Raw genomic sequence first — 24930 nt, 5'->3', positions numbered from 1 at the left:
GTAGTGTAGTGGTAGAGGGCTGGAGCTGTAGTGTAGTGGTAGAGGGCTGGAGCTGTAGTGCAGTGGTAGAGGGCTGGAGCTGTAGTATAGTGGTAGAAGGCTGGAGGTGTAGTGTAGTGGTAGAGGACTGGAGCTGTAGTGTAGTGGTAGAGGGCTGGAGGTGTAGTGCAGTGGTATAGTGCTGGAGCTGTAGTGCAGTGGTAGAGTGCTGGAGCTGTAGTGCAGTGGTAGGGCTGGAGCTGTAGTGCAGTGGTAGGGCTGGAGGTGTAGTGTAGTGGTAGAAGGCTGGAGGTGTAGTGCAGTGGTAGAGTGCTGGAGCTGTAGTGTAGTGGTAGAGGGCTGGAGGTGTAGTGCAGTGGTATAGTGCTGGAGCTGTAGTGCAGTGGTAGAGTGCTGGAGCTGTAGTGCAGTGGTAGGGCTGGAGCTGTAGTGCAGTGGTAGGGCTGGAGGTGTAGTGTAGTGGTAGAGGGCTGGAGCTGTAGTGTAGTGGTAGAGGACTGGAGGTGTAGTGCAGTGGTAGAGGGCTGGAGCTGTAGTGCAGTGGTAGAGGGCTGGAGCTGTAGTGCAGTGGTAGAGGGCTGGAGTGTAGTGTAGTGGTAGAGTGCTGGAGGTGTAGTGCAGTGGTAGAGGGCTGGAGCTGTAGTGTAGTGGTAGAGTGCTGGAGGTGTAGTGTAGTGGTAGAGGGCTGGAGCTGTAGTGCAGTGGTAGAGGGCTGGAGGTGTAGTGCAGTGGTATAGTGCTGGAGGTGTAGTGCAGTGGTAGAGGGCTGGAGCTGTAGTGTAGTGGTAGAGGGCTGGAGCTGTAGTGCAGTGGTAGGGCTGGAGCTGTAGTGCAGTGGTAGAGTGCTGGAGCTGTAGTGCAGTGGTAGAGGGCTGGAGCTGTAGTGTAGTGGTAGAGGGCTGGAGCTGTAGTGTAGTGGTAGAGGGCTGGAGCTGTAGTGTAGTGGTAGAGGGCTGGAGCTGTAGTGCAGTGGTAGAGTGCTGGAGGTGTAGTGCAGTGGTAGAGGGCTGGAGCTGTAGTGTAGTGGTAGAGGGCTGGAGCTGTAGTGTAGTGGTAGAGGGCTGGAGCTGTAGTGCAGTGGTAGAGGGCTGGAGCTGTAGTGCAGTGGTAGGGCTGGAGCTGTAGTGTAGTGGTAGAGGGCTGGAGGTGTAGTGCAGTGGTAGAGGGCTGGAGCTGTAGTGTAGTGGTAGAGGGCTGGAGCTGTAGTGCAGTGGTAGGGCTGGAGCTGTAGTGCAGTGGTAGAGGGCTGGAGCTGTAGTGCAGTGGTAGAGGGCTGGAGCTGTAGTGAAGTGGTAGAGGGCTGGAGCTGTAGTGTAGTGGTAGAGGGCTGGAGCTGTAGTGCAGTGGTAGAGTGCTGGAGGTGTAGTGCAGTGGTAGAGGGCTGGAGCTGTAGTGTAGTGGTAGAGGGCTGGAGGTGTAGTGTAGTGGTAGAGGGCTGGAGCTGTAGTGCAGTGGTAGAGTGCTGGAGGTGTAGTGCAGTGGTAGAGGGCTGGAGCTGTAGTGTAGTGGTAGAGGACTGGAGGTGTAGTGCAGTGGTAGAGGGCTGGAGCTGTAGTGTAGTGGTAGAGGGCTGGAGCTGTAGTGCAGTGGTAGGGCTGGAGGTGTAGTGTAGTGGTAGAGGGCTGGAGCTGTAGTGTAGTGGTAGAGGGCTGGAGCTGTAGTGCAGTGGTAGAGGGCTGGAGCTGTAGTATAGTGGTAGAAGGCTGGAGGTGTAGTGTAGTGGTAGAGGACTGGAGCTGTAGTGTAGTGGTAGAGGGCTGGAGGTGTAGTGCAGTGGTATAGTGCTGGAGCTGTAGTGCAGTGGTAGAGTGCTGGAGCTGTAGTGCAGTGGTAGGGCTGGAGCTGTAGTGCAGTGGTAGGGCTGGAGGTGTAGTGTAGTGGTAGAAGGCTGGAGGTGTAGTGCAGTGGTAGAGTGCTGGAGCTGTAGTGTAGTGGTAGAGGGCTGGAGGTGTAGTGCAGTGGTATAGTGCTGGAGCTGTAGTGCAGTGGTAGAGTGCTGGAGCTGTAGTGCAGTGGTAGGGCTGGAGCTGTAGTGCAGTGGTAGGGCTGGAGGTGTAGTGTAGTGGTAGAGGGCTGGAGCTGTAGTGTAGTGGTAGAGGACTGGAGGTGTAGTGCAGTGGTAGAGGGCTGGAGCTGTAGTGCAGTGGTAGAGGGCTGGAGCTGTAGTGCAGTGGTAGAGGGCTGGAGTGTAGTGTAGTGGTAGAGTGCTGGAGGTGTAGTGCAGTGGTAGAGGGCTGGAGCTGTAGTGTAGTGGTAGAGTGCTGGAGGTGTAGTGTAGTGGTAGAGGGCTGGAGCTGTAGTGCAGTGGTAGAGGGCTGGAGGTGTAGTGCAGTGGTATAGTGCTGGAGGTGTAGTGCAGTGGTAGAGGGCTGGAGCTGTAGTGTAGTGGTAGAGGGCTGGAGCTGTAGTGCAGTGGTAGGGCTGGAGCTGTAGTGCAGTGGTAGAGTGCTGGAGCTGTAGTGCAGTGGTAGAGGGCTGGAGCTGTAGTGTAGTGGTAGAGGGCTGGAGCTGTAGTGTAGTGGTAGAGGGCTGGAGCTGTAGTGTAGTGGTAGAGGGCTGGAGCTGTAGTGCAGTGGTAGAGTGCTGGAGGTGTAGTGCAGTGGTAGAGGGCTGGAGCTGTAGTGTAGTGGTAGGGCTGGAGCTGTAGTGCAGTGGTAGAGGGCTGGAGCTGTAGTGTAGTGGTAGAGGGCTGGAGCTGTAGTGCAGTGGTAGAGTGCTGGCTTGGTTTGCACAAAGGCCTGGGTTCCACCACCACTACAACATACAAAACAAAGTAATAAAGCTCCCCTGGGAGGTGCCAAACATAGTCCAGAAAGAAGAGCCTATACTCTGACACAGAGTGGAAAATAGATAGCTACAAGGACAGCAGGAGTGGTCAGCCAGTTTTAGAGGTGAGCTTAGAGGGCACAAAAGACCAGCGATAGCCTGGTGTCGGCTGGCGGCTCATGCCTGTGCTCCTAGCTCCACAGGAGGCTGAGAGCTAGGCATCAGTTTGAAGCCAGCCTGGACAAGAAAGTCCATGCAACTCTTATCTTCAATCAACCAGCAAAAAGCTGGAAGTGGAGTTATGGCTCAATTGGTAGCGTGCCTGCCTAGAGGAAAACAGCTAAGGGACAGCCTGCAGGCACTGAGTTCAAGTCAAGCCCCAGAACTGGCAAAAAAAAAAAAAAGAGCAAGTTCACTAATAAGTTAAGCGATTCAGTAGTTTGGGGAAGATTTCTTCTTCTACAAAGTTATTTGGATTACTGTCATCTATACTCATGATACTACTGGGTTGTTACTTAAAAATCTGACCAGTAGATGAAGCAAACTTTTCATAGATTTTCTTTCAATGATGAGATCAAATTCTATTTGATATTGAATAGTATACTTACTGGACAGGTCACAAGGAGAAAGTATGTGATAGTTAAAGTTTCTTTTAACAAGTATTCCTGAGACTCGCTGGCCTTGTTCTGGTTTTTTGTCTGCTAAAAAGCCCATGACCTAAGACAACAAACAGAAACAGTACAATTGAGGAAAAAACAACGTATGAAAGACAGAAAAATCCAGGCACCCCAGAGGGAGTGCCATTCCTCACACAAGGGGGAGTGTGCTGAGCTCATGATGAAGAAAGTAGTCTGAAAGCAGGTGTTAAGCAGAGGGGCATCAGACAGCAGCAACAACCGCTCAGATTCTGCACCCTTACAGGCAGGAAGCCTACAGCTCTTAAAGGTTCCTTAGTCCAACCACCAATCCATGGACTCACAGGATGAAGACTGCAGCGTTAACGGAGCAAGGACACACACCTATGGCACGCAGCCCTGTCCTAACAAGCACCAGTGGAGACTGCTCTACTTCACGTGCTGCAGCCGCTTCTCTGGAAAGAGGCTTTGCTCTGAGAACTGGCAGCGACTTACCAGAGGGGGAGATAAAGCTAATGCTTTTCCTTTCAATTTCTAATAACTTTTGAGTTCATCTCTATCTGTAACATGTGGGTGCTTCACTATGATATTTCCATGCATGCAAGGTGTACCTTGAACCAATTCACACTCTCTACCTCCTCCCTTCCCTGCTACCCCCAATATTTTTTTTTTTTTGTCAGTTGTGGGGCTTGAACTCTGGTTCTGGGCGCTGTCCCTGAGCGCTTCAGCTCAAGGCTAGTGCTCTATCAATTGAGCCGTAGCGCCACTTCCGGTTTTTTGGTGGCTTATTGGAGATAAGAGTCTCATGGAGTTTCCTGCCCGGGCTGGCTTTGAACCGTGATCCTCAGATCTCAGCTTCCTGAGTAGCTAGGATTACAGGTATGAGCCACCAATTTTAAACTCCTTGTAGGACCAGGGATGAACTCTAAGGCATGCCAGGCAAGCACTCTACTGCTGAGCTACACCCTCTGTCTGCATGTGCTTTTTTTTTTTTTGGTCCGGTCGTGGGGCCTGAACTCTGGGTCTGGGTGCTGTCCCTCAGCTCTTCAGCTCAAGGCTAGCGCTCTACCACTTGAGCCATAGCACCACTTCCGGCTTTTTTCTTTTTGTTTATGTGGTGCTGAGGAGTCAAACCCAGGGCCTCAGGCATACAAGGCGAGCGCTCTACCACTGAGCCACCTTCCCAGCCCCTGCATGTGCTTTTAAGTAACTAAAATTCCTAGTAGAACAACCTAGTAATCATTATTAAGCTCAGCTTCCTGCCTGGTCAAGGTGGCTTCTCCTAAAGTGGAACTGCACGCCCTGCCCCTGAAGCTCCACCAGCAGAGTGTGAGGGATTTCCTACGGAGTGTATTCTTTTCCAGGCACAACACCAAGCCCTGGGAGGCTTGGTGAGCAGTGAGGACTCAGGTGTGGCCACAACCAGCTGCTTTCCCTGGAAGCCAAGCCTCACTGCCAAGGTTTTTGTTTGTTTTCTCTCATTTCAACTGTAAGAAAGGCTACCCACCCAGCAGTGGCTTCATCTCTGTCTTGGGATGCATTTATAAACTCAACAGATGCCATGCCTGATATTTAAAATTTCAGATAAATTGTGTAAAAGTTTGCCTTAGAAATAACTTACAAAAATCTGTACAACTATTTGAAGATAAAAATAAAAAATCTGAATGAAAACCCAGAAAATAAAAAGTGTTTCCACCATTCTAAAAGCCTAGATCAGGTGTTTAACTATTTCAATTTTATTTTTCAGTTTTGAATTTTGTGTTATAGTTTACCATAAAAACTGATTATTTCTTAAGACAATCTTTCTGTGTTCTATCATAGCCAGACCAAGAGCACACATTTAGAGATATGGCCTATCTTTAGCACAGCTTCCCACTGGCTATAGTGCAATAGTAATGCATATCTGTTGACCCACAGAAGGTGGGGAGGAAATGTGGAGATGTTGATTAAAGAGTTCTAGGACTCAAGTTCACTATAGAACTAATCTAGCTAAAACTTTCCCACCTGGAGAAATGACAGTATAGCAAAAGAAGCGAAAGAGGCATCAGGCTTAGGTCTTTGTAGCATCCTATGTAAACAGAAGCGAGCACTTCCTTGAGATTTGATTAAAGATCTGTTTTCTTTCTCCCCTCCTTTTGAGAGAGGGTCTTGCATATAACCCAGGTTGGCCTGGAACTCATGGATCTTCCTGCCTCAACCTTCCGAAACTCTATCTTCTTACAGAGAATACCTCCCCGCAAAGAAAAAATGGCTAGGATGAGGCGACGTCACCTTTTACCTTGGCCAGCTTTTCCCCTCTGAAGTTTAAGGTCACTGCCTCTGTGTTCCGAGGGTTGTGAACCTCTATGTGAACCTCGTCGTTATCTTCATATTCTCGAATCAGTGCTGCTTTCAGTCTGGCCATTTCGTTCTGTTCCCCATGGACTAAAATCTACACAGGACAAAATTTCAAAGAGTAGCGAGAAATACCTTTCATTCAGAAAAATAATGATCTTTAACTGCATTAAATTTATGAGAAAGACTCGAAGAAGTACACTACTAATTTTAAGGGCCTTCAGCCAGACTTGCACAGACCTCTTCGCTCTGCTTGGGAAGAGGGTAAGGTGCATCTGTTTTGTACAAAGATCCTCAGTGGCACCGGTTTTGTATAAAGAACCTTCTTCTCAGTGTCACTTCTGTTGGGAGGCTTCTGTGCCCACATGGTAAAGGGCTTGGCCAGGCTGACCTCTGCCTTCCCTGCAACTTCACATACAATGGTTCTTAGCTACTCCTGCTCTCTCAGAAAGAATCCAGTTTTCCCTACATTTCTTAATGCACAGCATAAAAGGCTTCACGAAGGGAAAAAAGTAGCTTCTGATAGGTTCTTCTGTTTATTAAGGCAAGGAAATACAAGGTTTCAGGACCAAGTGAAATGTCAGAGGGCACTAGCTTTTCAGTTGTTGTTGTTTTTTTCTTTTTTGGGCTGTATTTTTTTTTTGAGCTGAGTCTCACTGTGCTGTCCAGGCTAGCCTCATACCTCAGTCCTCCTGCCTCAGCCTCCTTAGTGCTGGAATTACAGACATGTGCAACAACTTTTGTAACCTCTATTTTCCTAGCTTCTAGCCCACTGGCAGATGGCTCCTGTCTGGCTGGTGAAGTGTGGCTGCTGAGACATTCCTGGGTGGAGGCTTGCCACTGTGTTACCTACAGGCGAACACTGAGTCCTGGCACTGCCGTGTGCTGCTGGCTAAGGCCTCTGGCACCTCAGGCGCCTGTTACAATGATTACACGAGTTCCTCATGTGAATCGCTAGTGCAGCGCCTGGCAAATGCCAATACTCACTAAATAAATGCTGGCTATTAACTAACACTGCTAGTACGTAAGAATTACTACGTAGTTACACTTTTGCCACTGGTTATTGGAGGAAGAGAGCATCAAGTTCAATTCAGGGATTTAAAGATGAACTGGAACAACAGAGAAAGCAGAGGACAGATCTCTTCCCAGCTGATGACCTGAGAATGGCCACAGCCATGTACACTAGAAATCGTGGAGTCCTCTGCATTGCACACATACACGTGACTGTAAGTGATATGTCCATCAATGAACTTGACCACTAACGCCACTGCTCAGTCCTGAGGACCTTCACACTAGATATTACCTAGAGACTACAGACGAGCACACAAGGTGATGCTCAACTCATCAGAGAAATGAATGTCAAAGCCAAAAGTGATATAACTAAGTATGCATCAATGGACAAATAAATCAGACAAAACATGGAACATGTACAGATGATGGAATATCACCTAGCATAGAGCATGCAGTTCTGACACACATCACAACGCAGATGAACCTGGAAAGCACCGGAGTGGTATACACTTCTCCTAGGTCAGGCAAACTCAGAGATAGGAAGTGCACTAGAGGTAACTGAGGGCTGAGAGAAGGGAACAGGGAGTGACGGGTAGTCTGTTTGGGGCAATGGAAAGTTCCGGTTGCACAATGGCCTGATGCCACTGAATTATAGACTTTCAAATGCATGTTGTATGTTATATAGATTTTCAATAAAAACATTTTATAGCAACAAATCAAAGCAACTAACAGAAAGCCATTTCCTCTAATCTACTTTTTTTCATGTCAAAAGGGAATTTTATCTATTTTCTACAGACCTCAGTCCCATAGTATTCTTCTAATTAAAAGCACACATTATTTTCAGTTTCTTCTTCTTGCTAACTCCATCAAAGTATATAACTATTACTTTTATTACACGAAGCTTAAAGAGACAGGCTAATCATACTGATAAGGAGCTTTATGTACAAATGTGTCATATCTATTTTACTATTAAGGTTTTTCCCTGTCCAAATTACTCTTGCTTTGTCTATTTCACATATTATTAACCAGTTATCCTAGTAAGTGCTTTAGGCACATGCTCTCATTCCATTGTCCCAATGGCCTTGTGTGGCATTACCATCCCTATCTATAATGAGGGACACAAAGGCTAACTAGCTTGCTCAGGATAACACAGAAGGTAAAGGAATGAGCAGAGTTCAAACAAGCGGCTGCATCGCAAGCCTGGCTCTTAGGTTACTGGGCAGGCTGCAGCAAACAGAATGAACAGGAGCTGAAACAGGGACCTGAGGAAGGGTCACAAAAAAGTGAACGAAGTAAGAATGCAGCTTGCCTAACACAAGGGGTGGAGGGGGGGGCTGAAGGTCAAAGCAAGCGCAGTGCAAATGCTCTGTTGACAGAGGGCTGCTGGGTCGGGGGCTTGGGAGTATGCTTCTTCCTCCTTAATATTAACTAAACGTTCACAATAGACCAAATTCATACTAACCACATGAGGCGGTTTCAAAGCACGAATAAATTCACTGGTTTGCTGGTAATCTGTATGAGCAGAGAAAGAAATGTAATCAACCGACATTTTCAGCGGCAACTTCTGTCCAGACATGGTAGTGATTTCTTCAGGCTCAGACATGATATGCTGTTAAAAACAAATATAAGAAAACAGACTGTCCAATTAGAACAGGCACATTTTCAGTTTTTTTTTTTTTGTCAGTTGTGGGGCTTGAACTCTGGGCCTGGGCACTGTAACAGCTCTTCAGCTCAAGGTTAGTACTCTACCACTTGAGCCACAGTGCCACTTCTGGTTTTCTGGTGGTTAATTGGAGATAACAGTCTTATAGACTTTCCTGCCTCAGGATATCCTGAGCAGGTAGGATTACAGGTATGCACCACCAGCACCCAGCAACTTCTGGCTTTTTCTGTGTATGTGGTAGTGAGGAATCAAACCCAGGGCTTGATGCATGCTAGGCAAGCTCTCTACCACTAAGCCACATTCCAGCCCACATTTTCAGTTTTGTCATGCAGCCTTCCACTCGTATGTTAAGCTCCACCATAAGCTTCAGCACAAAAATCAGTCCAATATCATTGACTTACGAAGTTCCAAATACTCATTTTCATGATAAGAAAACTTTATTCAGGAGAATAAGAAAATTAACTAAAACTCAGTATATTTAGAAGTGAAAACTAGAACACATACTTAGAAGGCAAACATGCAATCCCAGCTCTTTTCCTAGGCTAGAAAAGCACTTTCCAGATATCAGAATTTCTACATAATGGAAATCCACTTTAAACACACGACCAATATTCTCTCTAATTGCAAATGGGCAAAGTGAGAAATCACCTTGTTTTTCAATATAAAATAGATGTTAACAATAAGACTATGAGAACGAGATGCTCATACACTGTCTCTTAAGCTTCCAATGCTTAGATATTCATACATCTTTGTCAATAAGTTTCCATTATTTTCTACATCTTCTTCCCTAGAAGCTAAGAACAGACATGTTACACCAATACAATGACAGGCAGTCTACAGCGTGACTTATTTATTGGTTTTGGTGGTGGTCAGGGTTGAGCTCAGGGCTTCACATGTACTAAGCAGGCGTTCAACCACTTGAGTCATGCTTCCAGCTCCTTTTGATTTACTTTGGGGTCTTGTATGCCCTGGCTGACCTGTGCTGTCATCCTCCGGTTTAGGATTCCTGCGCTGTTAGGATGACAGGTGCATATCACCTCACTTAGTTGTTGGTTGAGACATACTTTTCATGACATTCTGCCCAGGTTGGCCTCAAACCTGATCTGATCCCAAGTAGCTGTGAATATATACACATGGGTCAGAGTCAGGCCCCTTCTACAGGGTTTTAAAAGACTATGTCACAAGATGAGCACCTTTAGTTTGAAAATGAAAATTAAAAACAAAAACAACTCTCCAAAATACAACACTTTCTGAATATACAAAGATTAGGCACACTCAACTGGTAAAGCCCATGCAAACACTCCAAAAACCCAAAACTACAAAACAGAAAAAAAAATTCCTCTTTCAGTCCTTGGCACTTTGGGTGAGAGATACTCAGCCTTTATCAGTAAACCTCTTCATTAGCTGAGGGTACTCAGTGTGAACAAACACAAATGGTCTCCTATCCTTTTGTTCATTTTATTACTTGTAACCAGCTGAGCACTTCTTTTTTTTTGGTCGGTCGTGGGGCTTGAACTCTGGGCTTGGGCACTGTCCCTGCGCTCTTTAGCTCAAGGCGAGCTCTCTACCGCTTGAGCCACAGCGTCACTTCCAGTTTTCTAGTGGTTTATTGTAGATAAGAGTCTCACAGACTTTCCTGCCCAGGCTGGCTTTGAACCTCGATCCTCAGATCCAGCCTCCTGAGTAGCTAGGATTATAGGCGTGAGCTACCAGCGCCTGGCTAGCTGAGCACTTCTTAAACTTCAATGTACGTCCTGATCTCCTAGATGTAGTTATGTCATTCAGTGTCTGCAGTGTTCATCTTTAGCTACCCATTTCCAATCTCTTTTTAAAATCAGAACTTGTGTTTTAAAGGAACTCCTTGAGTGGAAAGTTGATGAGGCTGCTGCAGTTTTTGCAAGCACCCTGAGATGCAGACTGACCTTGGCAAGCGTGCCTTCTACACAGTACCCTGCAATAATGACGCCGTTCCTCTTATCAGTGCACCAGCTCTCAAACAACTCACGGGACAAGCCACTCTGCATCATGCCTGGAGAGGCCATGACTACACTGGGGCCGATATCATCAAAGTGGTCCATGCTCTGAGAAAACGAAGAATGGTACAGCAGTTAACCATTGGCCACCAGGTTTGACAAAGCATCTTTCACTTTTAAAGAACAACAAAATGTGATACAGAAGGTTCACCACACTATGGAGAGGGCCCGGGGCAAATCTAGTTAACACTTTAAGTCCAATTGCCAAGTTTTTTTTTTTTTTTTTTTGTCGGTCGTGGGGCTTGAACTCTGGGCCTGGGCGCTGTCCCTCAGCTCTTCAGCTCAAGGCGAGCGCTCTACCACTTGAGCTACAGCGCCACTTCCGGTTTTCTGGTGGTTTATTCGAGATAGGAGTCTCACGGTCTCTCCTGCCCGGGCTGGCTTTGAACCGCGATCCTCAGATCTCAGCCTCCTGAGTAGCTAGGATTACAGGCGTGAGCCACCAGCGCCCGGCTCAATTGCCAAGTTTTAAAATCAAAACTTGAGTACTTTAAAGGACTACTTCAGGGACTGGGAAGGTGGCTCAGTGGTAGAGAGCTTGCCCCACATGCCTGAGGCCCTGGGTTCGATTCCTCAGCACCAGAAAAGCAAAAAAAAAAAAAAAAAAAAAAAAGAAAAAAAGCTGGACGTGGCGTTGCGGCTCAAATGGTAGAGCGCTAGCCTTGAATTGAAGAGCTGAGGGACAGCGCCCAGGCCCAGAGTTCAGGCCCCATGACTTGACCCAAGGAAAAAAAAAAAGACTACTTCAATGGAAATAGTCTATGAGGCTATATAAGACCACTTAAACTGTAGGCCAGCAACCGTGGAGGGACGCGATACAGAGCAGTCAATTTGCTTAGCACTAAACTCTCCACACGTAGCTGAAGGCCCAAGGATATTCTCAGGGCCTGGAATACAACTTACAACTTACATTATTTTAGATATTCATTACATCAGATTTTACCAAATGCTCTTGAAAAGTAAACCTATGGGGCATTAAATCTGGAATTTGTAGTACTAATCAAAAAGATGATGAGCTCTGGATGGAAGTTGAGATTCTGACTAGACAGCATACCATCTTTTTCTTGTCAAGACTTTATTCTTATGGCAAGAGAGAGCCAAGTTAACAGCAACTATAAACACTGGGAGTTTGTAAAGGCTCAGAGTAACTGGCAAATCTGCTAAAGTGAAAAAAGAATGCTGTTTATCCCAGCATTCTGGAGGTTGAAGCAGAAGGAGGAAGAGCTTGTGCCAGCTTGGGCTGTATAGCCAGACCCTGTCTTAAACAAATACAATGCCAGGTGCTGCCCTGTCGATGTCATGGAGGAATACCATGGCTGACCAAAGAAGAGGCTGGCCTCCAGAGGAGGACTCAGACAGTTCACCATTGCCAGGACCAACCTTAGCCTCCCTTTGCCCACATATACTCACCTTCAGGTTGCTGATGTGTTTGAAAACAAAGGGATTATTGATGTTGATCTGCTTTCGGATCTTGTCATTCATGGCATTTACGTACGTCTGGTACACAGCCATGCACTTCTTAGCCAATGAGGACGCGTAATAGATGGGGATGTCGTGCAGCTCAGGGTGGTTCTGCCAGTACTCATCTACAGCCATTGTGAGAGAAACAGCCCGGCTCAGTTATGTGCTAGATGTAGTTCAAACAATAAATGATACCCACAAATAACTTCAAAATTCACATGAAACCAAGAAGTATCACAAAATTATATTTTAAAAAGTTAAGAAAAATAATTTTGGTCTATACAAATTTAGACTTAAAGTCTAAACTTACTTCAAAATACTGGTGTGGGGATTGGAGGCATGGCTCAGATTGGAAATAAGCACCAGATGGAGTTTCAGTCCTGGTCTCAGCTCTTGCCCAACCCCGCCCCCCCAGCAGAAAAGAGCACAAAATCTAAAAAACAAACTTAATTAAAATGTTGTGATCATAGACCAAAGATGGAGAAGTTTTAACAAATGATTCAGTTACAGTTTACTGAATAACAGACCAACAGACCACTGACTATACCTCAAAGACTTGTCATGTGGGTTATACATGCATTTCCTATTCTGTCCTGACTTATTTTGTTCATTTTTTTTTTTTTTTGGGGGGGGGGTCTGATTGTGGTGCCTGAACTCTGGGCCTGGGTGCTGTCCCTCAACTCTTCAGCTCAAGGCTAGCGCTCTACCACTTGAGCCACAGCGCCACTCCAGCTTTTTTTCTTTTTGCTTATGTGGTGCTGGGGAATCGAACCCAGGGCCTCATGCATGCAAGGCAAGTGCTCTACCACTGAGCCACGTTCCCAGCCACTGTTCATGCTTTATTTTGTTGGTCATGGGGCCTGATCTCTGGGCCTGGGCACTGTCCCTCAGCTCTTCAGCTCAAGGCTAGCTCTCTACCACTTGAGCCGTAGTGCCACTTCCGGCTTTTTCTGCTTATGTGGTGCTGAGGAATCGAACCCAGGGCTTCATGCATGCAAGGCAAGCACTCTCCCACACAGCCACCTTCCCAGCCTGTTCATGTTTTTTTTTTTTTTTTTTAGAAATAACTAAACAAATTTAATAGTGTCAAAGTTTCAAGTACATTCTAATAGAACTTCTCATACATTATATCCCATGAACATATCAGTTTTTTTGTTTTTTGTCAGTAGTGGGGCTTGAACTCTGGGCCTGGGCGCTGTCCCTCAGCTCTTCAGCTCAAGGCTAGAGCTCTACCACTTGAGCCACAGCATCACTTCTAGTTCTGAGTGGTTTATTGGAGATGAGAGTCTCACAGACTTTCCTGCTCGGGCTGGCTTTGAACCATGATTCTCAGATCTCAGCCTCCTGAGTAGCTAGGATTACAGGCATGAGCCACCGGCACCCAGCTTGTTTTTGTATTTTTATGAACAAATATTGAAAAATAATTAAGTAACTTGACCAAGGGCATGTTCCCTTCCCATCACACCGCACTGCAGGGAGCAGGTAGGAAAAGGGGCAACAATCACATTCTGTGGTCCTGGCTCATGAACTATAATTCATGCTTTCATGGTGGGGTTACCAGATAAAAACACCAAACCTCCACTTCAACTTCAGATAAACAGAAGTTTCTTAGCTTTTCACGTACTGAAGTCTTCCTATTCACCTGAAATTAAAATATGACTGGGTAATATAATGGTTTTGTTTTGGTGCTAGTACTGGAGCTTGAACATGGGTCCTTGTGCTCTTGCCTTGTTTCTTGTTGTTGTTGTTTTGTTTTTGTGGGTCGTGGGTCTTCAACTCTGGGCCTGGGTGGTTTCTGAGCTCTTTAGCTCAAGGCAAGCGCTCTACCATTTGAGCCACAGCGCCACTTACTGTTTTTTGGTGGTTAACTAGAGATAAGAGTCTCATGGACATTCCTGCCCAGGCTGGCTTTGAACCGTGATCCTTAGACCTCAACCTCCTGAGTAGCTAGGATTACAGGTGTGAGCCACCGGCACCCAGCATCACTTTGTTTTCTTGCTCAAAGCTGGCATCATGAGCCACAGTTCCACTTCTAGCTTTTTGCTGGTTAAAGATGTCTCACAGATTTTTCTGGCCCAGGCTGTCTTCAAATGTGATCCGCAAACCTCAGCCTCCTGAGTAGCTAGTTTACAGGTGTAAGGCACCAGTGCCTCATTACGTACTACATTCTTACTGGTCACATCTTGCAGCAACTGGCACCAATATGATGGTGACAATGTGGCATCCCCTTCCTCATTTCCCTCGCTGTTAGTGGTTGCAAACCCTTCATGCCAAGTCTTTAGGGCCACTTTGACTTGTACTCAGGAAAGAGGCCCGATTAGGAGGAACAGATGGGACTGTGCTGATTTAGAACATGATAGGGAATACCCTACAATGCAGTGACTACTCAAGTATTTCTTTTCAAACTAAGATGGTGCTGGAAATGTGACTAAGTGGTAGAGTGCTTGCTAGCATGCATGGAGCCCTGGGCTCCATTCTTCAGTACATCAATGGAAAAAGCTGGAAGTGGTGCTGTGGCTCAAGTTGAAGAGAGCTAGCCTTGACCAAAAAAAAAAAAAAATCTCAGGGACAGTGCCCAGGACCTGAGTTCAAGCCTTAGGACTGGCAAACAATAACAACAACAACAACACACACACACATACATACACACACACACCAGCTTACACTAAGCAAAAGGAAAGAAATGTACGCATCACTCAACTTGGAAGAAATAGCTATACTGTCAAAGCTTATTGAATTCACAAACTTTATAGACTATGATAATAACAACTTGCCTTGTGAAGTTTAAAATGTGTTTGTGACTGTAAGCATCACTATCCCACAATACTGTGAAATTTATGTAATCATTCAATCTCAATTAACAAAAGTATTTTAAAAAAAAGATGATGACTAACCTTACTGGAAAGTCATTCTATACACCTCATTAATTCCTCAGAAGTGGGACTGCTGGTCAGGAGTATGCACATTTTGAGACTTCGAATGCTGACAGCAAGCAGAAAGGCTCACCAGCTGATAGTCCCAGAGCAGAGTATGAAATGCTGCTCTCCTGGGCTCTTACTAGCACCAAAGAAACCAAAACCAAACCCTTTATTTTTTTTTTTAGTGCCAGTCCTAGGGCTTGAATTTAGGGTACTGTCCCCAAGCTCTTTCTGCTCAAGGCTAACACTATACCACTTGAGCCATAGCTCCACTTCTAGCTTTTATGGTTAACTGGAGATAAAGAGTCTCATGGACTTGTCCTGCAGGGGTGGCTTCAAACCACAATCCTCAATCTCAGCCTCTTCAATAGCTAGGATTACAAGCATGAGCCTGGCACTCGGCTAAATCCCCATTTTTGAAAGAAGAAACTGAAGCCAAGAGTGGTGGAATGGCACAGCAAGGCCACATTAATGTCTTAGTAAAATGATGTCTGGTCTTAGGAGCCTCCCAAATACCTAGAATCAAGAGCAGCTCCTGAGCCCTTCCCAGCGCAAAGACGGGAATGAGGCCTCGGCCACCTCTATTCACAATGTCGTGGACAGTGTTGCAGAACCGTGCTTCTCGCTCTTCGCGCTTCTCATGGATATGGGTCCCGTACGTAGATTCCTACAACAGATTAGACATGTGAGACCAAGGCCAAACAGCCCCCAAGATCTTAAAAGTTACATGCTCATGAAATGCTGTAGTAAAGCGATTCTTTTCTCTACTAACTTGTCTTTCACCTGAATACATGTTGTTAATTATAACAATGTTATTTAGTACATATATAAACTGGAAAGAAGAGCAAATAAAAAAAAATCCTAAGTAATTTAACATTTTAGAAAGTGGAATCAAGCTGGACCACTGATAGCACATGCCTGCAATTCTACTTTCTAGGCAGACAAATCTGTGTGAATCTTCTCTCCAATTAACCAGTAAAAAGATGGAAGTGGAAATGTAGCTCAAGTGGTAGAGCACCAAGGCCTTGAGTTTAAGCCTCAGGATTTGCACTTGCACGCGCGCGCGCACACACACACAAACACACACACAAGAGAAATTCTCCCTATGTTACACTAGTTGTAGTACATACAGTAATACTTACAATGATAAGTATATCAGGTTTAATATTAGGAATTTCAGCGGCCATTAGGTGTCTATCTTCTTGTCTTGAGAAATCTCCTGTGTATAAAAGCTGTGAAGGAAAAAAAAAAAAAAACCCTGGAAATTAAGTTTTAGGGAAGGCCTCATATTGCTAGTGAAGATTTTAATCTTGTAAAATCTAGTAATAAAATTAAGTTAGAAACACCCTGCACCGGCACACAGATCCCATGTTATGTGTAGTCAGCAGGTGTGAGGTGGTTTTGGCACCAACACCCATCCTGCATTTCGGTTGTCTTACCATTATAACTAATGAGAAGAAAGCAGCCTGGACTCACCCCATAGTAAGTACTGACAAAGTATTTCTCAGTAAAGGGGAAGAAAAAAAGGGCATGCTGATAGAATGCAATCTCTGGAGGACTGGAGCACTGTCTAGTGTGGATGGCAGGTGCCCAGAGAGGCAAATCCAATTTCAGATGAGGATCATCAGGTAGGCACTCAGGCTACTTACATTTTCTGTGCTGCTGCAGCAAAGTGCAAGAATAGCTCATGTGATGACATACTGTACCAACTCAGTGTGCACAAGTTTCAAACATGAGCAGCTAAAAAGATTCATTGAAAAATGAAACACTGGTTCATACCCCAGGGTACAGAGGAAAATCATCTGGAAAGGAAAGAGCCAAGGCCAAACCTCCAGGTTAGGTATTTCTTAGAGGTATTCAACAGGAATTTCTTGAAGCTTCCTAAGTGACTCCGATTTGCAGCCAGAGTGCAAATGCAGGCTAGTGGCTGGCCTACCGCAGGCCTGCTTCCTCTTGGGCGGGAAAGTTACCTTCACACCCGCGATCTCAATCATGAACATGGCGGCTCCCAGGACGTGGCCTGCATGGTAACACCAAAACTTGATTCCTGCAACTTCCTTAACTTCATGGAAGTTGATGGTTTCAATTTTGTCCATACTTTCTTCCAAATCTGTCTCAGTGTACAGCATGTCATCTGCTGATATGTTACTAAATTGAAAGAGTTAACAAAAGGCATCAAGGGCAAGATGTTTCACATCAGACTAAAGACTGCTGGGCACATAAGCACTTTTTAGGTGTGAACTAGCAATTCTAGGTATAATTTCCTATTCGTCTGTATTTGCATAGTAATATTTTAGCTACTACTGAATTAAACATCAACTTTAGATTTTTGTTGTTGTTGTCTTTTGAGACTAGGTCTTACTATATAGTCAACTTCACTTCAAATTATGGTCCTCCTATCTCACTCTCCCCAGGCAAATACCATCATATGCAGCTTACGACAATGCGTGAAGGTTAATCCTGTGAACTGCAGGAATCACACTTATGCTCTAAACTTTCTGACAGGAAAGGTTAAGGCCTTCACAAAACTCTTTTTTTGTGTGTTATTTCCTTTAAAAGAAAAATTTCCTCATGTAACATTTTTAGCCATTTTTGGTCATCATCTAATCCAAAATAAAATTTTAGTAGATATGATTGCTCAATATATTTGACTTTAAATAGTAATACAATTCTGAAATGCTGTTTACAGTGCCTTTCTACCCTCTGTGTTTGTGCTGTAGGACTATGTATATTTACGAAAGCTTTAAAAGGGTGTGAAACCAAAAGGAAATAAAGGCAGGAAGGTCTGACACACAGTGGCTTATTTCTGCATGACTAAATCTGGAGAATAACTGAGACTACAGTATTTCAAAACACAAAATGGTCTCTATTTTGAGCTATGCACTGTGGAGAGCTGGGATGATCTAAGAAAACCATTTACCTAACTTTGACGTAGTCTGATAGAAGCCATCTATAAATAGCTTTCGTGGCATGTGTCATAAATGTTCTTCCTTTGAAACTTGTCTTCTGTAGAAACCAGGGCAATGCTCCACAGTGATCTAAGTGGAAACTTAAAAACAGACAAGATTGAACAAATTCACACATTATCCAGCAAGCTCCAAGTGTAATTAAATTGCTGCTCCTGGAGCCTACATTACATAATAATACTTTGAGTAAACCAAGTAGGCTTGTGTAGGTGTGTGCAGAGAGGAATAAGGCATAGAGTTCTGATATAGGAAATTATTTTAAAAGCACTTAAAAAAACCCAGCAAGTCTTTTCAGTAAATTAATAGACAAGACTAGAACTGGAGCTTCATTGGCAGCCAGAAATGGTAATGAGTTAGCAGAATGTCACTATGCATATATGAAGTTCAAGAAGAAAGGGACAAGCAGTGAGTCTAGGGAGATGTTCTGGATGTCTCGTCTCATCTGACAGGGACTCAAGATCTTCACTATCTCCTTCCCTGTGACATAGAAGATTACACACAGAGAGAGGCTGGTGAGCTGTTCCTAGTACCCCTCTAGCCTAGGATGATAAAATGTAGTGCTGGTTTAGAAACAGATATTTGCAATGTTTCCCAGTAGAAAATATTTGGTTTTCTAAAAAATAAATAAAATCTCAGAATCTGAATATTGAATAATCAGAATATTGAAATAATACTGCTAGCTAGGCAGCGATGGCTCAAGCCTGTAATCCTAGATAGTTGGAAGGCTGAGATCTGAGGATTATGGTTGAAAGCCAGCTTAGGCAGGAAAGTCCATGAGACTCTCATCTCCAATTAACCATCAAAAAAACCCCTGGAATTAGAGCTATGGCTCAAGTGGTAGAGCACTAGCTGTGAGCACAAAAACTCAGGGCAGTGCATAGACCCTGAGTTCAAGCTCCAGGACCAGCACAAACACATATACACACCCAAACTCAATCCTAAAAACAATACTGCTCTTGAAGGAAAAGACTTACTGACTAATTAACAGGAGATCAATCTCAGCTGGGTCAATCAAGTCAATATAAGGGAGAGCATCCATTCCTTCTAGGCCAGGGTGGATCCCACAGTCCAGCTAGAAGAGAAAGAAGAAAGTTAGTCTCCTATCTTCTTTTATTGAAATTCATCCAGTAAACAGCCAATTACACTGGCCCCCTTCTACATAATCAACACGGACTGTATATGACTACTTGTAATGCAATTCTTATTGAATATGGTAAACTTGCTATCATTAACTCTTACCCCCCCAAATGTAGAATACAGTTCACAATTAAATCAGATGTAAAATACAAGACATCTTTCCAGCTGTTTTTTGTGAGACCACTATACAAAATGAACTTTTTCAAGAATTCCAGTATTTGTTGATGGTAGGCTTTTTAAAAGTTTGTCAATTTGCTATTCCCAGATCTGTGAGAAGCTCATAGGAACAGAAAGCGTACCTGGTCAGGCATACAAGCCACTGCACTGCTTGCGTGCGTGCGTGTGTGTGTGTGTGTGTGTGTGTGCGCGTGCGTGCGTGTGTGTGTGTGTGTGTGTGTCATACAAGCCACTGCACTCTGTGTGTGTGTGTGTGTGTCATACAAGCCACTGCACTCTGTGTGTGTGTGTGTGTGTCATACAAGCCACTGCACTCTGTGTGTGTGTGTGTGTACAGGTGTACCAGGATTGGGGCTCGAATTCTGGGTCTAGGCACTGTCTCTGAGCAATTTTAGTCAAGGCTGGCACCCTACCACTTGAACCACAGTTCCACTTCTGGTTTTTTGCTGGGGATAAGAGTCTCACTGACTTTCATGCCTGCTGACTTCAAATCTGAGCTCAGCCTCCTGAGAAGCTAGGATTACAGGCTTGAGTACCGTTATTGAGGACCTTAGAAACCATCTCTTATAACCCCTCTACTTCTCAGGCTCAGAGAAGAAGAATGCCAAAGGTGGCTTAGGTAAACTAGTACTCAATCACTCCTGCTGCATTGGGGTGTTCAGAGCTGTAAAGCTCTGTGCAGAGCAATGAAGTTGGCTAGATACTCCCAAGAACAGAAGAAAGACTTCAAAGAAACAAGTTCTGGAGATCTAGTTGACATTGAAATTCTTTTTTGGTTATTGGGCTTGAACTCAGGACCTGGGTGCTGTCCCTGAGCTCTTTTACTCAAAGCTATCTCTCTACTACTTGGAGCCATAGCTCCACTTCCTACCTGGTATTTTTACCTCAGGATAAATCTCCTTAGATTACTTAGTGCTTTGTTAAATTATGAAGTACAAGCATGTATTTATTTTCTCAGCATGATACACCACATATCATATGCATTATAACACTAAGTAGAAAACTAATTTGCTAGGAAAAGGCCTAACATCTAGTACAGAAAGAGCCATTCTGTTAACCTATAAAATGAGTAATCAATGAGGGAATAGTTCAGTGGTAGAGCATATTCTTAGCATGCAAAAAGTCCTAGGTTCAATCCCTAGCATCAAATAATAATATCAATGATAATAATGATAATTACCATTATTTTTCTTCCTTTGAACTCCAGAATAATACATGATCTTCCTACTTCTTGGCCAGCTCCACTGTAAAAATTCAAAGGTAAAATAAAATTAAAAAAAAAACCAGAGCTTTAAAGCAGTCGTGAAGATACACGCCTACAATCCCAACATTTGGGAACCAACACCACACTAATCCTGCCAAAAAAAACCCCAATACACACACACACACACACACACACACACACACACACACACACACACACACACACACACAAACCCCCTAATAACCCCCCAAAAAACACCGAGCCCAATAAATTCAATGGTTCTTCCAAATTAAACTGCATCCCATTGCCTAATAGTGACCTGACATGAAGAACTCAGCTTAGCAGAGCGCTGGTGGCTCACCCTTGTAATCCTAGCTACTCAGGAGGCTGAGATCTGAGGATGGTCGTTCAAAGCCAGCCCAGGCAGGAAAGTCCATGAGACTCTTATCTCCAATTAACAACCAGAAAACTGGAAGTGGTACTATGGCTCAAGCGGTAGAGTACTCACCTTGAACAAAAAACTCAGACACAGTGCCTAGCCCCAGAGTTCAAGCCCCATGACGAACAAAACAAACAAAAAAACCTCTGTTTATAAGCAGACAGGAAATGGATCTCCCCAAACTAGGACCCTACTTAGAGTTGTCCACTGATGCAGAAAAATCAAACCAGATGGAAGCTATCACGATTTCCAGGTCTTTTACTTCATCTGCCCTAGATATTGCCAGTTAAGTGACCCCAGTTCAGTTTTCCAGTTATAATTATTCCCTTTGCTAAATTTTCCAGTCTTGTCTTCTCCTTTACTTGAGACACAGGCTTATCATCTACATCAAGGAAATAGAATTGAATTTCACTTTTCGAAACGTCCAGCTTTCCTCTTCCCAGTTCTCCTAGAACAGGCTACTCTGTAAGGTGAGCCTGTGCGTGACTCTATGCTCTCCATGTCCCTTCTTCAGAAACTGAACAATGCTGTCACTGGCATTCCCCTCACCCTCTACTCTAAGTGGAAGTCTTTCTTAGATTGCCAAACGTAAACCCCTCAGTTCTCATCTCCTTTCGTTCCCACTTTGCTTTCCCCAGCCAGCAGCCTAGGAGCCAGTCACTCTCTCTCCCTGCTTTTTCTCACCTTCTACCCCTGTAGTTCAGTACAGACGGACTTCCACCGTCCACTCTAAAATACCATTACCAAGCGCAAACAGCACACTTGGTCTCTATCCAACTCGTTCTCCAGGCAGCTTCTCATACCACGTGGTTCTTTAAGCTTTTCTGATGCCACACTCTTGTCCTATCCTTTTGGCTTTCCTTCTCTATTTACTTCACAATTAGCTGTCTCCCTGGTTCCCTCCTCACCCTCTGCTCAACTGCATCATTTCAGACACACCAATGACTTCCAATGTGTACATGTTCCCTTGAACACATGTTCTAGTGCTCTAATTTATTATGTTAAGTTTCTTTACTGGGATCTCACCAAGGTACCTTATATTTAATACACCAAACTAGTTTTCAACATAAGCCTTCTGCCCTGTTTTCTTCCCAGAATGTTATACTTTGCATGTCACATGACTGACTCCCTTTAACCAGGTGGATCTCCATCCAATGTTACCTTCCCAGAGGCTTTCCCCTACGACCTTTTCTAAGCTGGTTTTTATAGCTAGCCACAATCCAGCATGAATTTAGCGGAACACAACTACATGAAATTATTTGGTTTATGGTTTGCTTCTCACTAAAATGAAATTTTCATTAAAAGGACTTGTCCAGGGCTAGGAAGGTGGCTCAGTGGTAGAGCGCTTGCCTTGCATGCCTGAGGCCCTGGGTTCGATTCCTCAGCACCACATAAGCAAAAGAAAAAAGCCGGAAGTGGCTCTGTGGCTCAAGTGGTAGAGGGCTAGCCTTGAGCTGAAGAGCTGAGGGACAGCGCCCAGGCCCAGAGTTCAGGCTCCACGACCGGACCCCCCCAAAAAAACCAAAAAACAAAACAACAAAAAAAAGGACTTGTCCACTGCTACTATGGTGCCTGACATGTAGTTAACCTTAAGAAATGTTTATCAAATGAATAAAAGCCCTCAAATTACAAGCCTTGGCAATACTATCTGTAGTGAAAGAAGCCAGACATCAAAGGCTTCTATTTATATGAAATGCTTCAGAAAAGCAAATCTATTGAGAAGGGAAGTAGATTAGTGGTAACACAGGGCTTGGGAGAAGACTGTGAATACCATTTTTTTTTGGGGGGGGGTCTGGTCATGGGCCTGAACTCTGGGCCTGGGCGCTGTCCCTCAGCTCTTCAGCTCAAGGCTAGTGCTCTACCACTTGAGCCACAGCGCCACTTAAGGCTTTTTTTATTTTCTGCTTATGTGGTGCTGAGGAATGGAATCCAGGGCCTCATGTATGCAAGGCAAGTGCTCTACCAGAGCCACTTTCCCAGCCCCTGTAACTACTATTAAATACAGGTTTCTCACTGAAATGATAATGTTCTAGAACTACACTGGTGAGGGTTATAAAATTCTGTCACCATACCAAAACCCTCCCCCCCAAAATGCAGTTTCTATGAGTGACTTGTATGTGATGTCTTATACAACAAAGTTGTACAAACCAAACCAAGTATCTTCCAAATCTGCCACCTCCTACACTCTTTACTAGTGACCAACCCAGGACTCTGAATTGTCCCAATCTAAATGTTCCTCTCTACACACGTGCTCCACAGACCCCATCAGGTAACTAATAGCTATCAGCAATAAAATACTGATGATTTCACATTTCCTCAAGCCTTGTTCTTCCCAACTATTGTCCTTCATTTCACTGAGTACAGGATTTCATCACTTACACTTGGACCATCCAATTAATGCTATGAGAACACCTTTTATTCATCTGCTAAACAATGACCTTCTTAAATAGAATTCCCACTGCAACCCACTTGCTCTGACTCCCTTGTTGGCCTCCTGTAGCTGACATAATGAAAGCCCAAACTCTATAGAACATATAAATTGGATCCAGATAACCTATCATATCTTCTTTGCTGTGTTAGCCACAACTTTGAGTTAACTGGCCACAAGCTGACTACTCTCATTTTTGCACATCACTTTTTCTGCTTGGAACCCTCTGGCCTCTACACTGTAATTCTTACTCAAGTTTGCACAGGATGCACGAGATCTTATTCTCTACCTGCTAGAAAGTCCTTTCTGTACTCTTCAGGCAAGCAAGCAGAACAGTGCCTACCTGCGCTCTGGTTAAGAGTTGTCATTTACCAAGTGCATGCTTGACTCAAAAAAGGCTGTCAATGAATTCTGTCTTGTGCCTGCTGAGGTGCTTTAACACTAGCTCAGTGTCTTCAGAATGTAGACAGAGGGCAGGTGTGCATTAAGCACAGGGAAACCTGGGCTCTGTTCCCAGTAGGTGCTCAATGAACATGTATTGAAAGAGTACACCTTTCTATATGTAAAAGAAAACACGCATTCATGCGGTGCTCATCTCTAATACTGAACAATATGGGGCTGGAAGCTGGCTTAGTGGTAGAGTGTTTGCCTTGCATGCATGAGGCCCTGGGTTTGATTCCTTAGTACTACATAAACAGAAAAAGCTGGAAGTGGTGCTGTGGCTCAAGTAGTAGAGTGTTAGCCTTGAGCAAAAGAAGCTCAGGGACAGTGCCCAGCCCCTAAGCTCAAGCCCCAGGACTGGCAAAAAAAAAAAGAGATTACATTCTCTAATACTGAACAATAAATATACTTGCTCATCCACTGGAGTAAATTATCCACCTATATTTCTCTTTCTACTATAAAATATTGTAGAAGCTGGGTGTTGGTGGCTCACACCTGTGATCCTAGCTACTCAGGATGCTACGATCTGAGGATTACAGTTCAAAGCCAGCCCATTCCTGCTTTTGTGTTGACCCTCAGCAGAAAGCTGGAAGTGGAACTGTGGCTCAAGTGGTAGAGCACCAGACTTGGGTGAAAAAGATAAGGGACAGGTGCCCAGCCCTTGAGTTCAAGCTCCTGTACAGGCACAACACAAACCAAAACACACTGCAGGACGCAGCCGGCCATCTCCTGTAAACGGACAGCGTCTTCTGGCAATCCAGGGCCGAGTTTCTGTCCTTAATGCTTCTGCTCTTTCTCCTGTCTAACTTCCCACCAGTCTGCCACCATCTGAGCCTGTCCCACCATCAGGGCAAGTCCCTGACCACTGTCTGGCGCCCACATCTCGGTACACGTCTGGTCCTGGAGAAGGTAGGAAACAGGTCTCGCTCTTTCCACGGTCGCGGCTTCAGCCGGCCCCGCGGGTCCAGGAGAGTCAACAGCCCCTTCTACATGCGCATGCCCAGTGGCCTGGAGTAACTTTTCACCCCGAGTCCAACATCGCCTCCCCCAGTGCCAGCGGCGGGCCCGGGCCGGCCGCGCTCTCCGGGGCCCGCCCGCTCGCACGCCTCGGGCCTCGCTCCTTTCCCACGGCCGGCCGGGCGCTCCCTTACAGGGGTCGGATAAGCAGCTGGTCGCTCTCTTCTGCGGGAATCGCAGACATCCTGGAGGTCTCCGGAGGCCGCGGGAGCGGCAGGGCCGGGGTCCGCGGAGACGGAAGCGCGGCCAACACCAACTACAGGAGAAATCCCCAGCCACCAAAACGCAACTTCCGGCACT

At 45.0% G+C, this 24930-nt stretch overlaps 1 protein-coding gene across 2 annotated transcripts in view; it reads right to left on the bottom strand.

The window, feature by feature from the left end:
- Cpsf3 (cleavage and polyadenylation specific factor 3) overlaps window positions 1–24897 on the bottom strand; it is a 37600-nt gene extending 12703 nt beyond the window's left edge. Inside the window, exons 1-12 of one of the 2 annotated variants that reach the window (XM_042680744.1) lie at window positions 24765–24897; window positions 20282–20345; window positions 18762–18859; window positions 17742–17870; window positions 16792–16969; window positions 15964–16053; window positions 15338–15488; window positions 11853–12028; window positions 10332–10490; window positions 8209–8355; window positions 5680–5832; window positions 3375–3483 (exon numbers count right to left, since the gene is read on the bottom strand). In XM_042680744.1, the coding sequence (XP_042536678.1) occupies window positions 3375–3483; window positions 5680–5832; window positions 8209–8355; window positions 10332–10490; window positions 11853–12028; window positions 15338–15488; window positions 15964–16053; window positions 16792–16969; window positions 17742–17870; window positions 18762–18859; window positions 20282–20345; window positions 24765–24814 (1504 nt within the window). In that variant the 5' untranslated portion in view covers window positions 24815–24897. Of the gene's footprint in view, window positions 1–3374; window positions 3484–5679; window positions 5833–8208; window positions 8356–10331; window positions 10491–11852; window positions 12029–15337; window positions 15489–15963; window positions 16054–16791; window positions 16970–17741; window positions 17871–18761; window positions 18860–20281; window positions 20346–24764 lie in introns of those variants that run through there. The other variant, XM_042680745.1, reaches the window with a different exon arrangement.
- Between the last annotated feature and the right edge of the window lie 33 nt (window positions 24898–24930).

This window comes from Dipodomys spectabilis, unplaced genomic scaffold, assembly GCF_019054845.1.
Source record: "Dipodomys spectabilis isolate Male_0828 unplaced genomic scaffold, ASM1905484v1 ptg000066l, whole genome shotgun sequence".
Classification (NCBI taxonomy): Eukaryota; Metazoa; Chordata; class Mammalia; order Rodentia; family Heteromyidae; genus Dipodomys; species Dipodomys spectabilis.
This window is presented reverse-complemented; position numbering and strand designations above follow the sequence as displayed.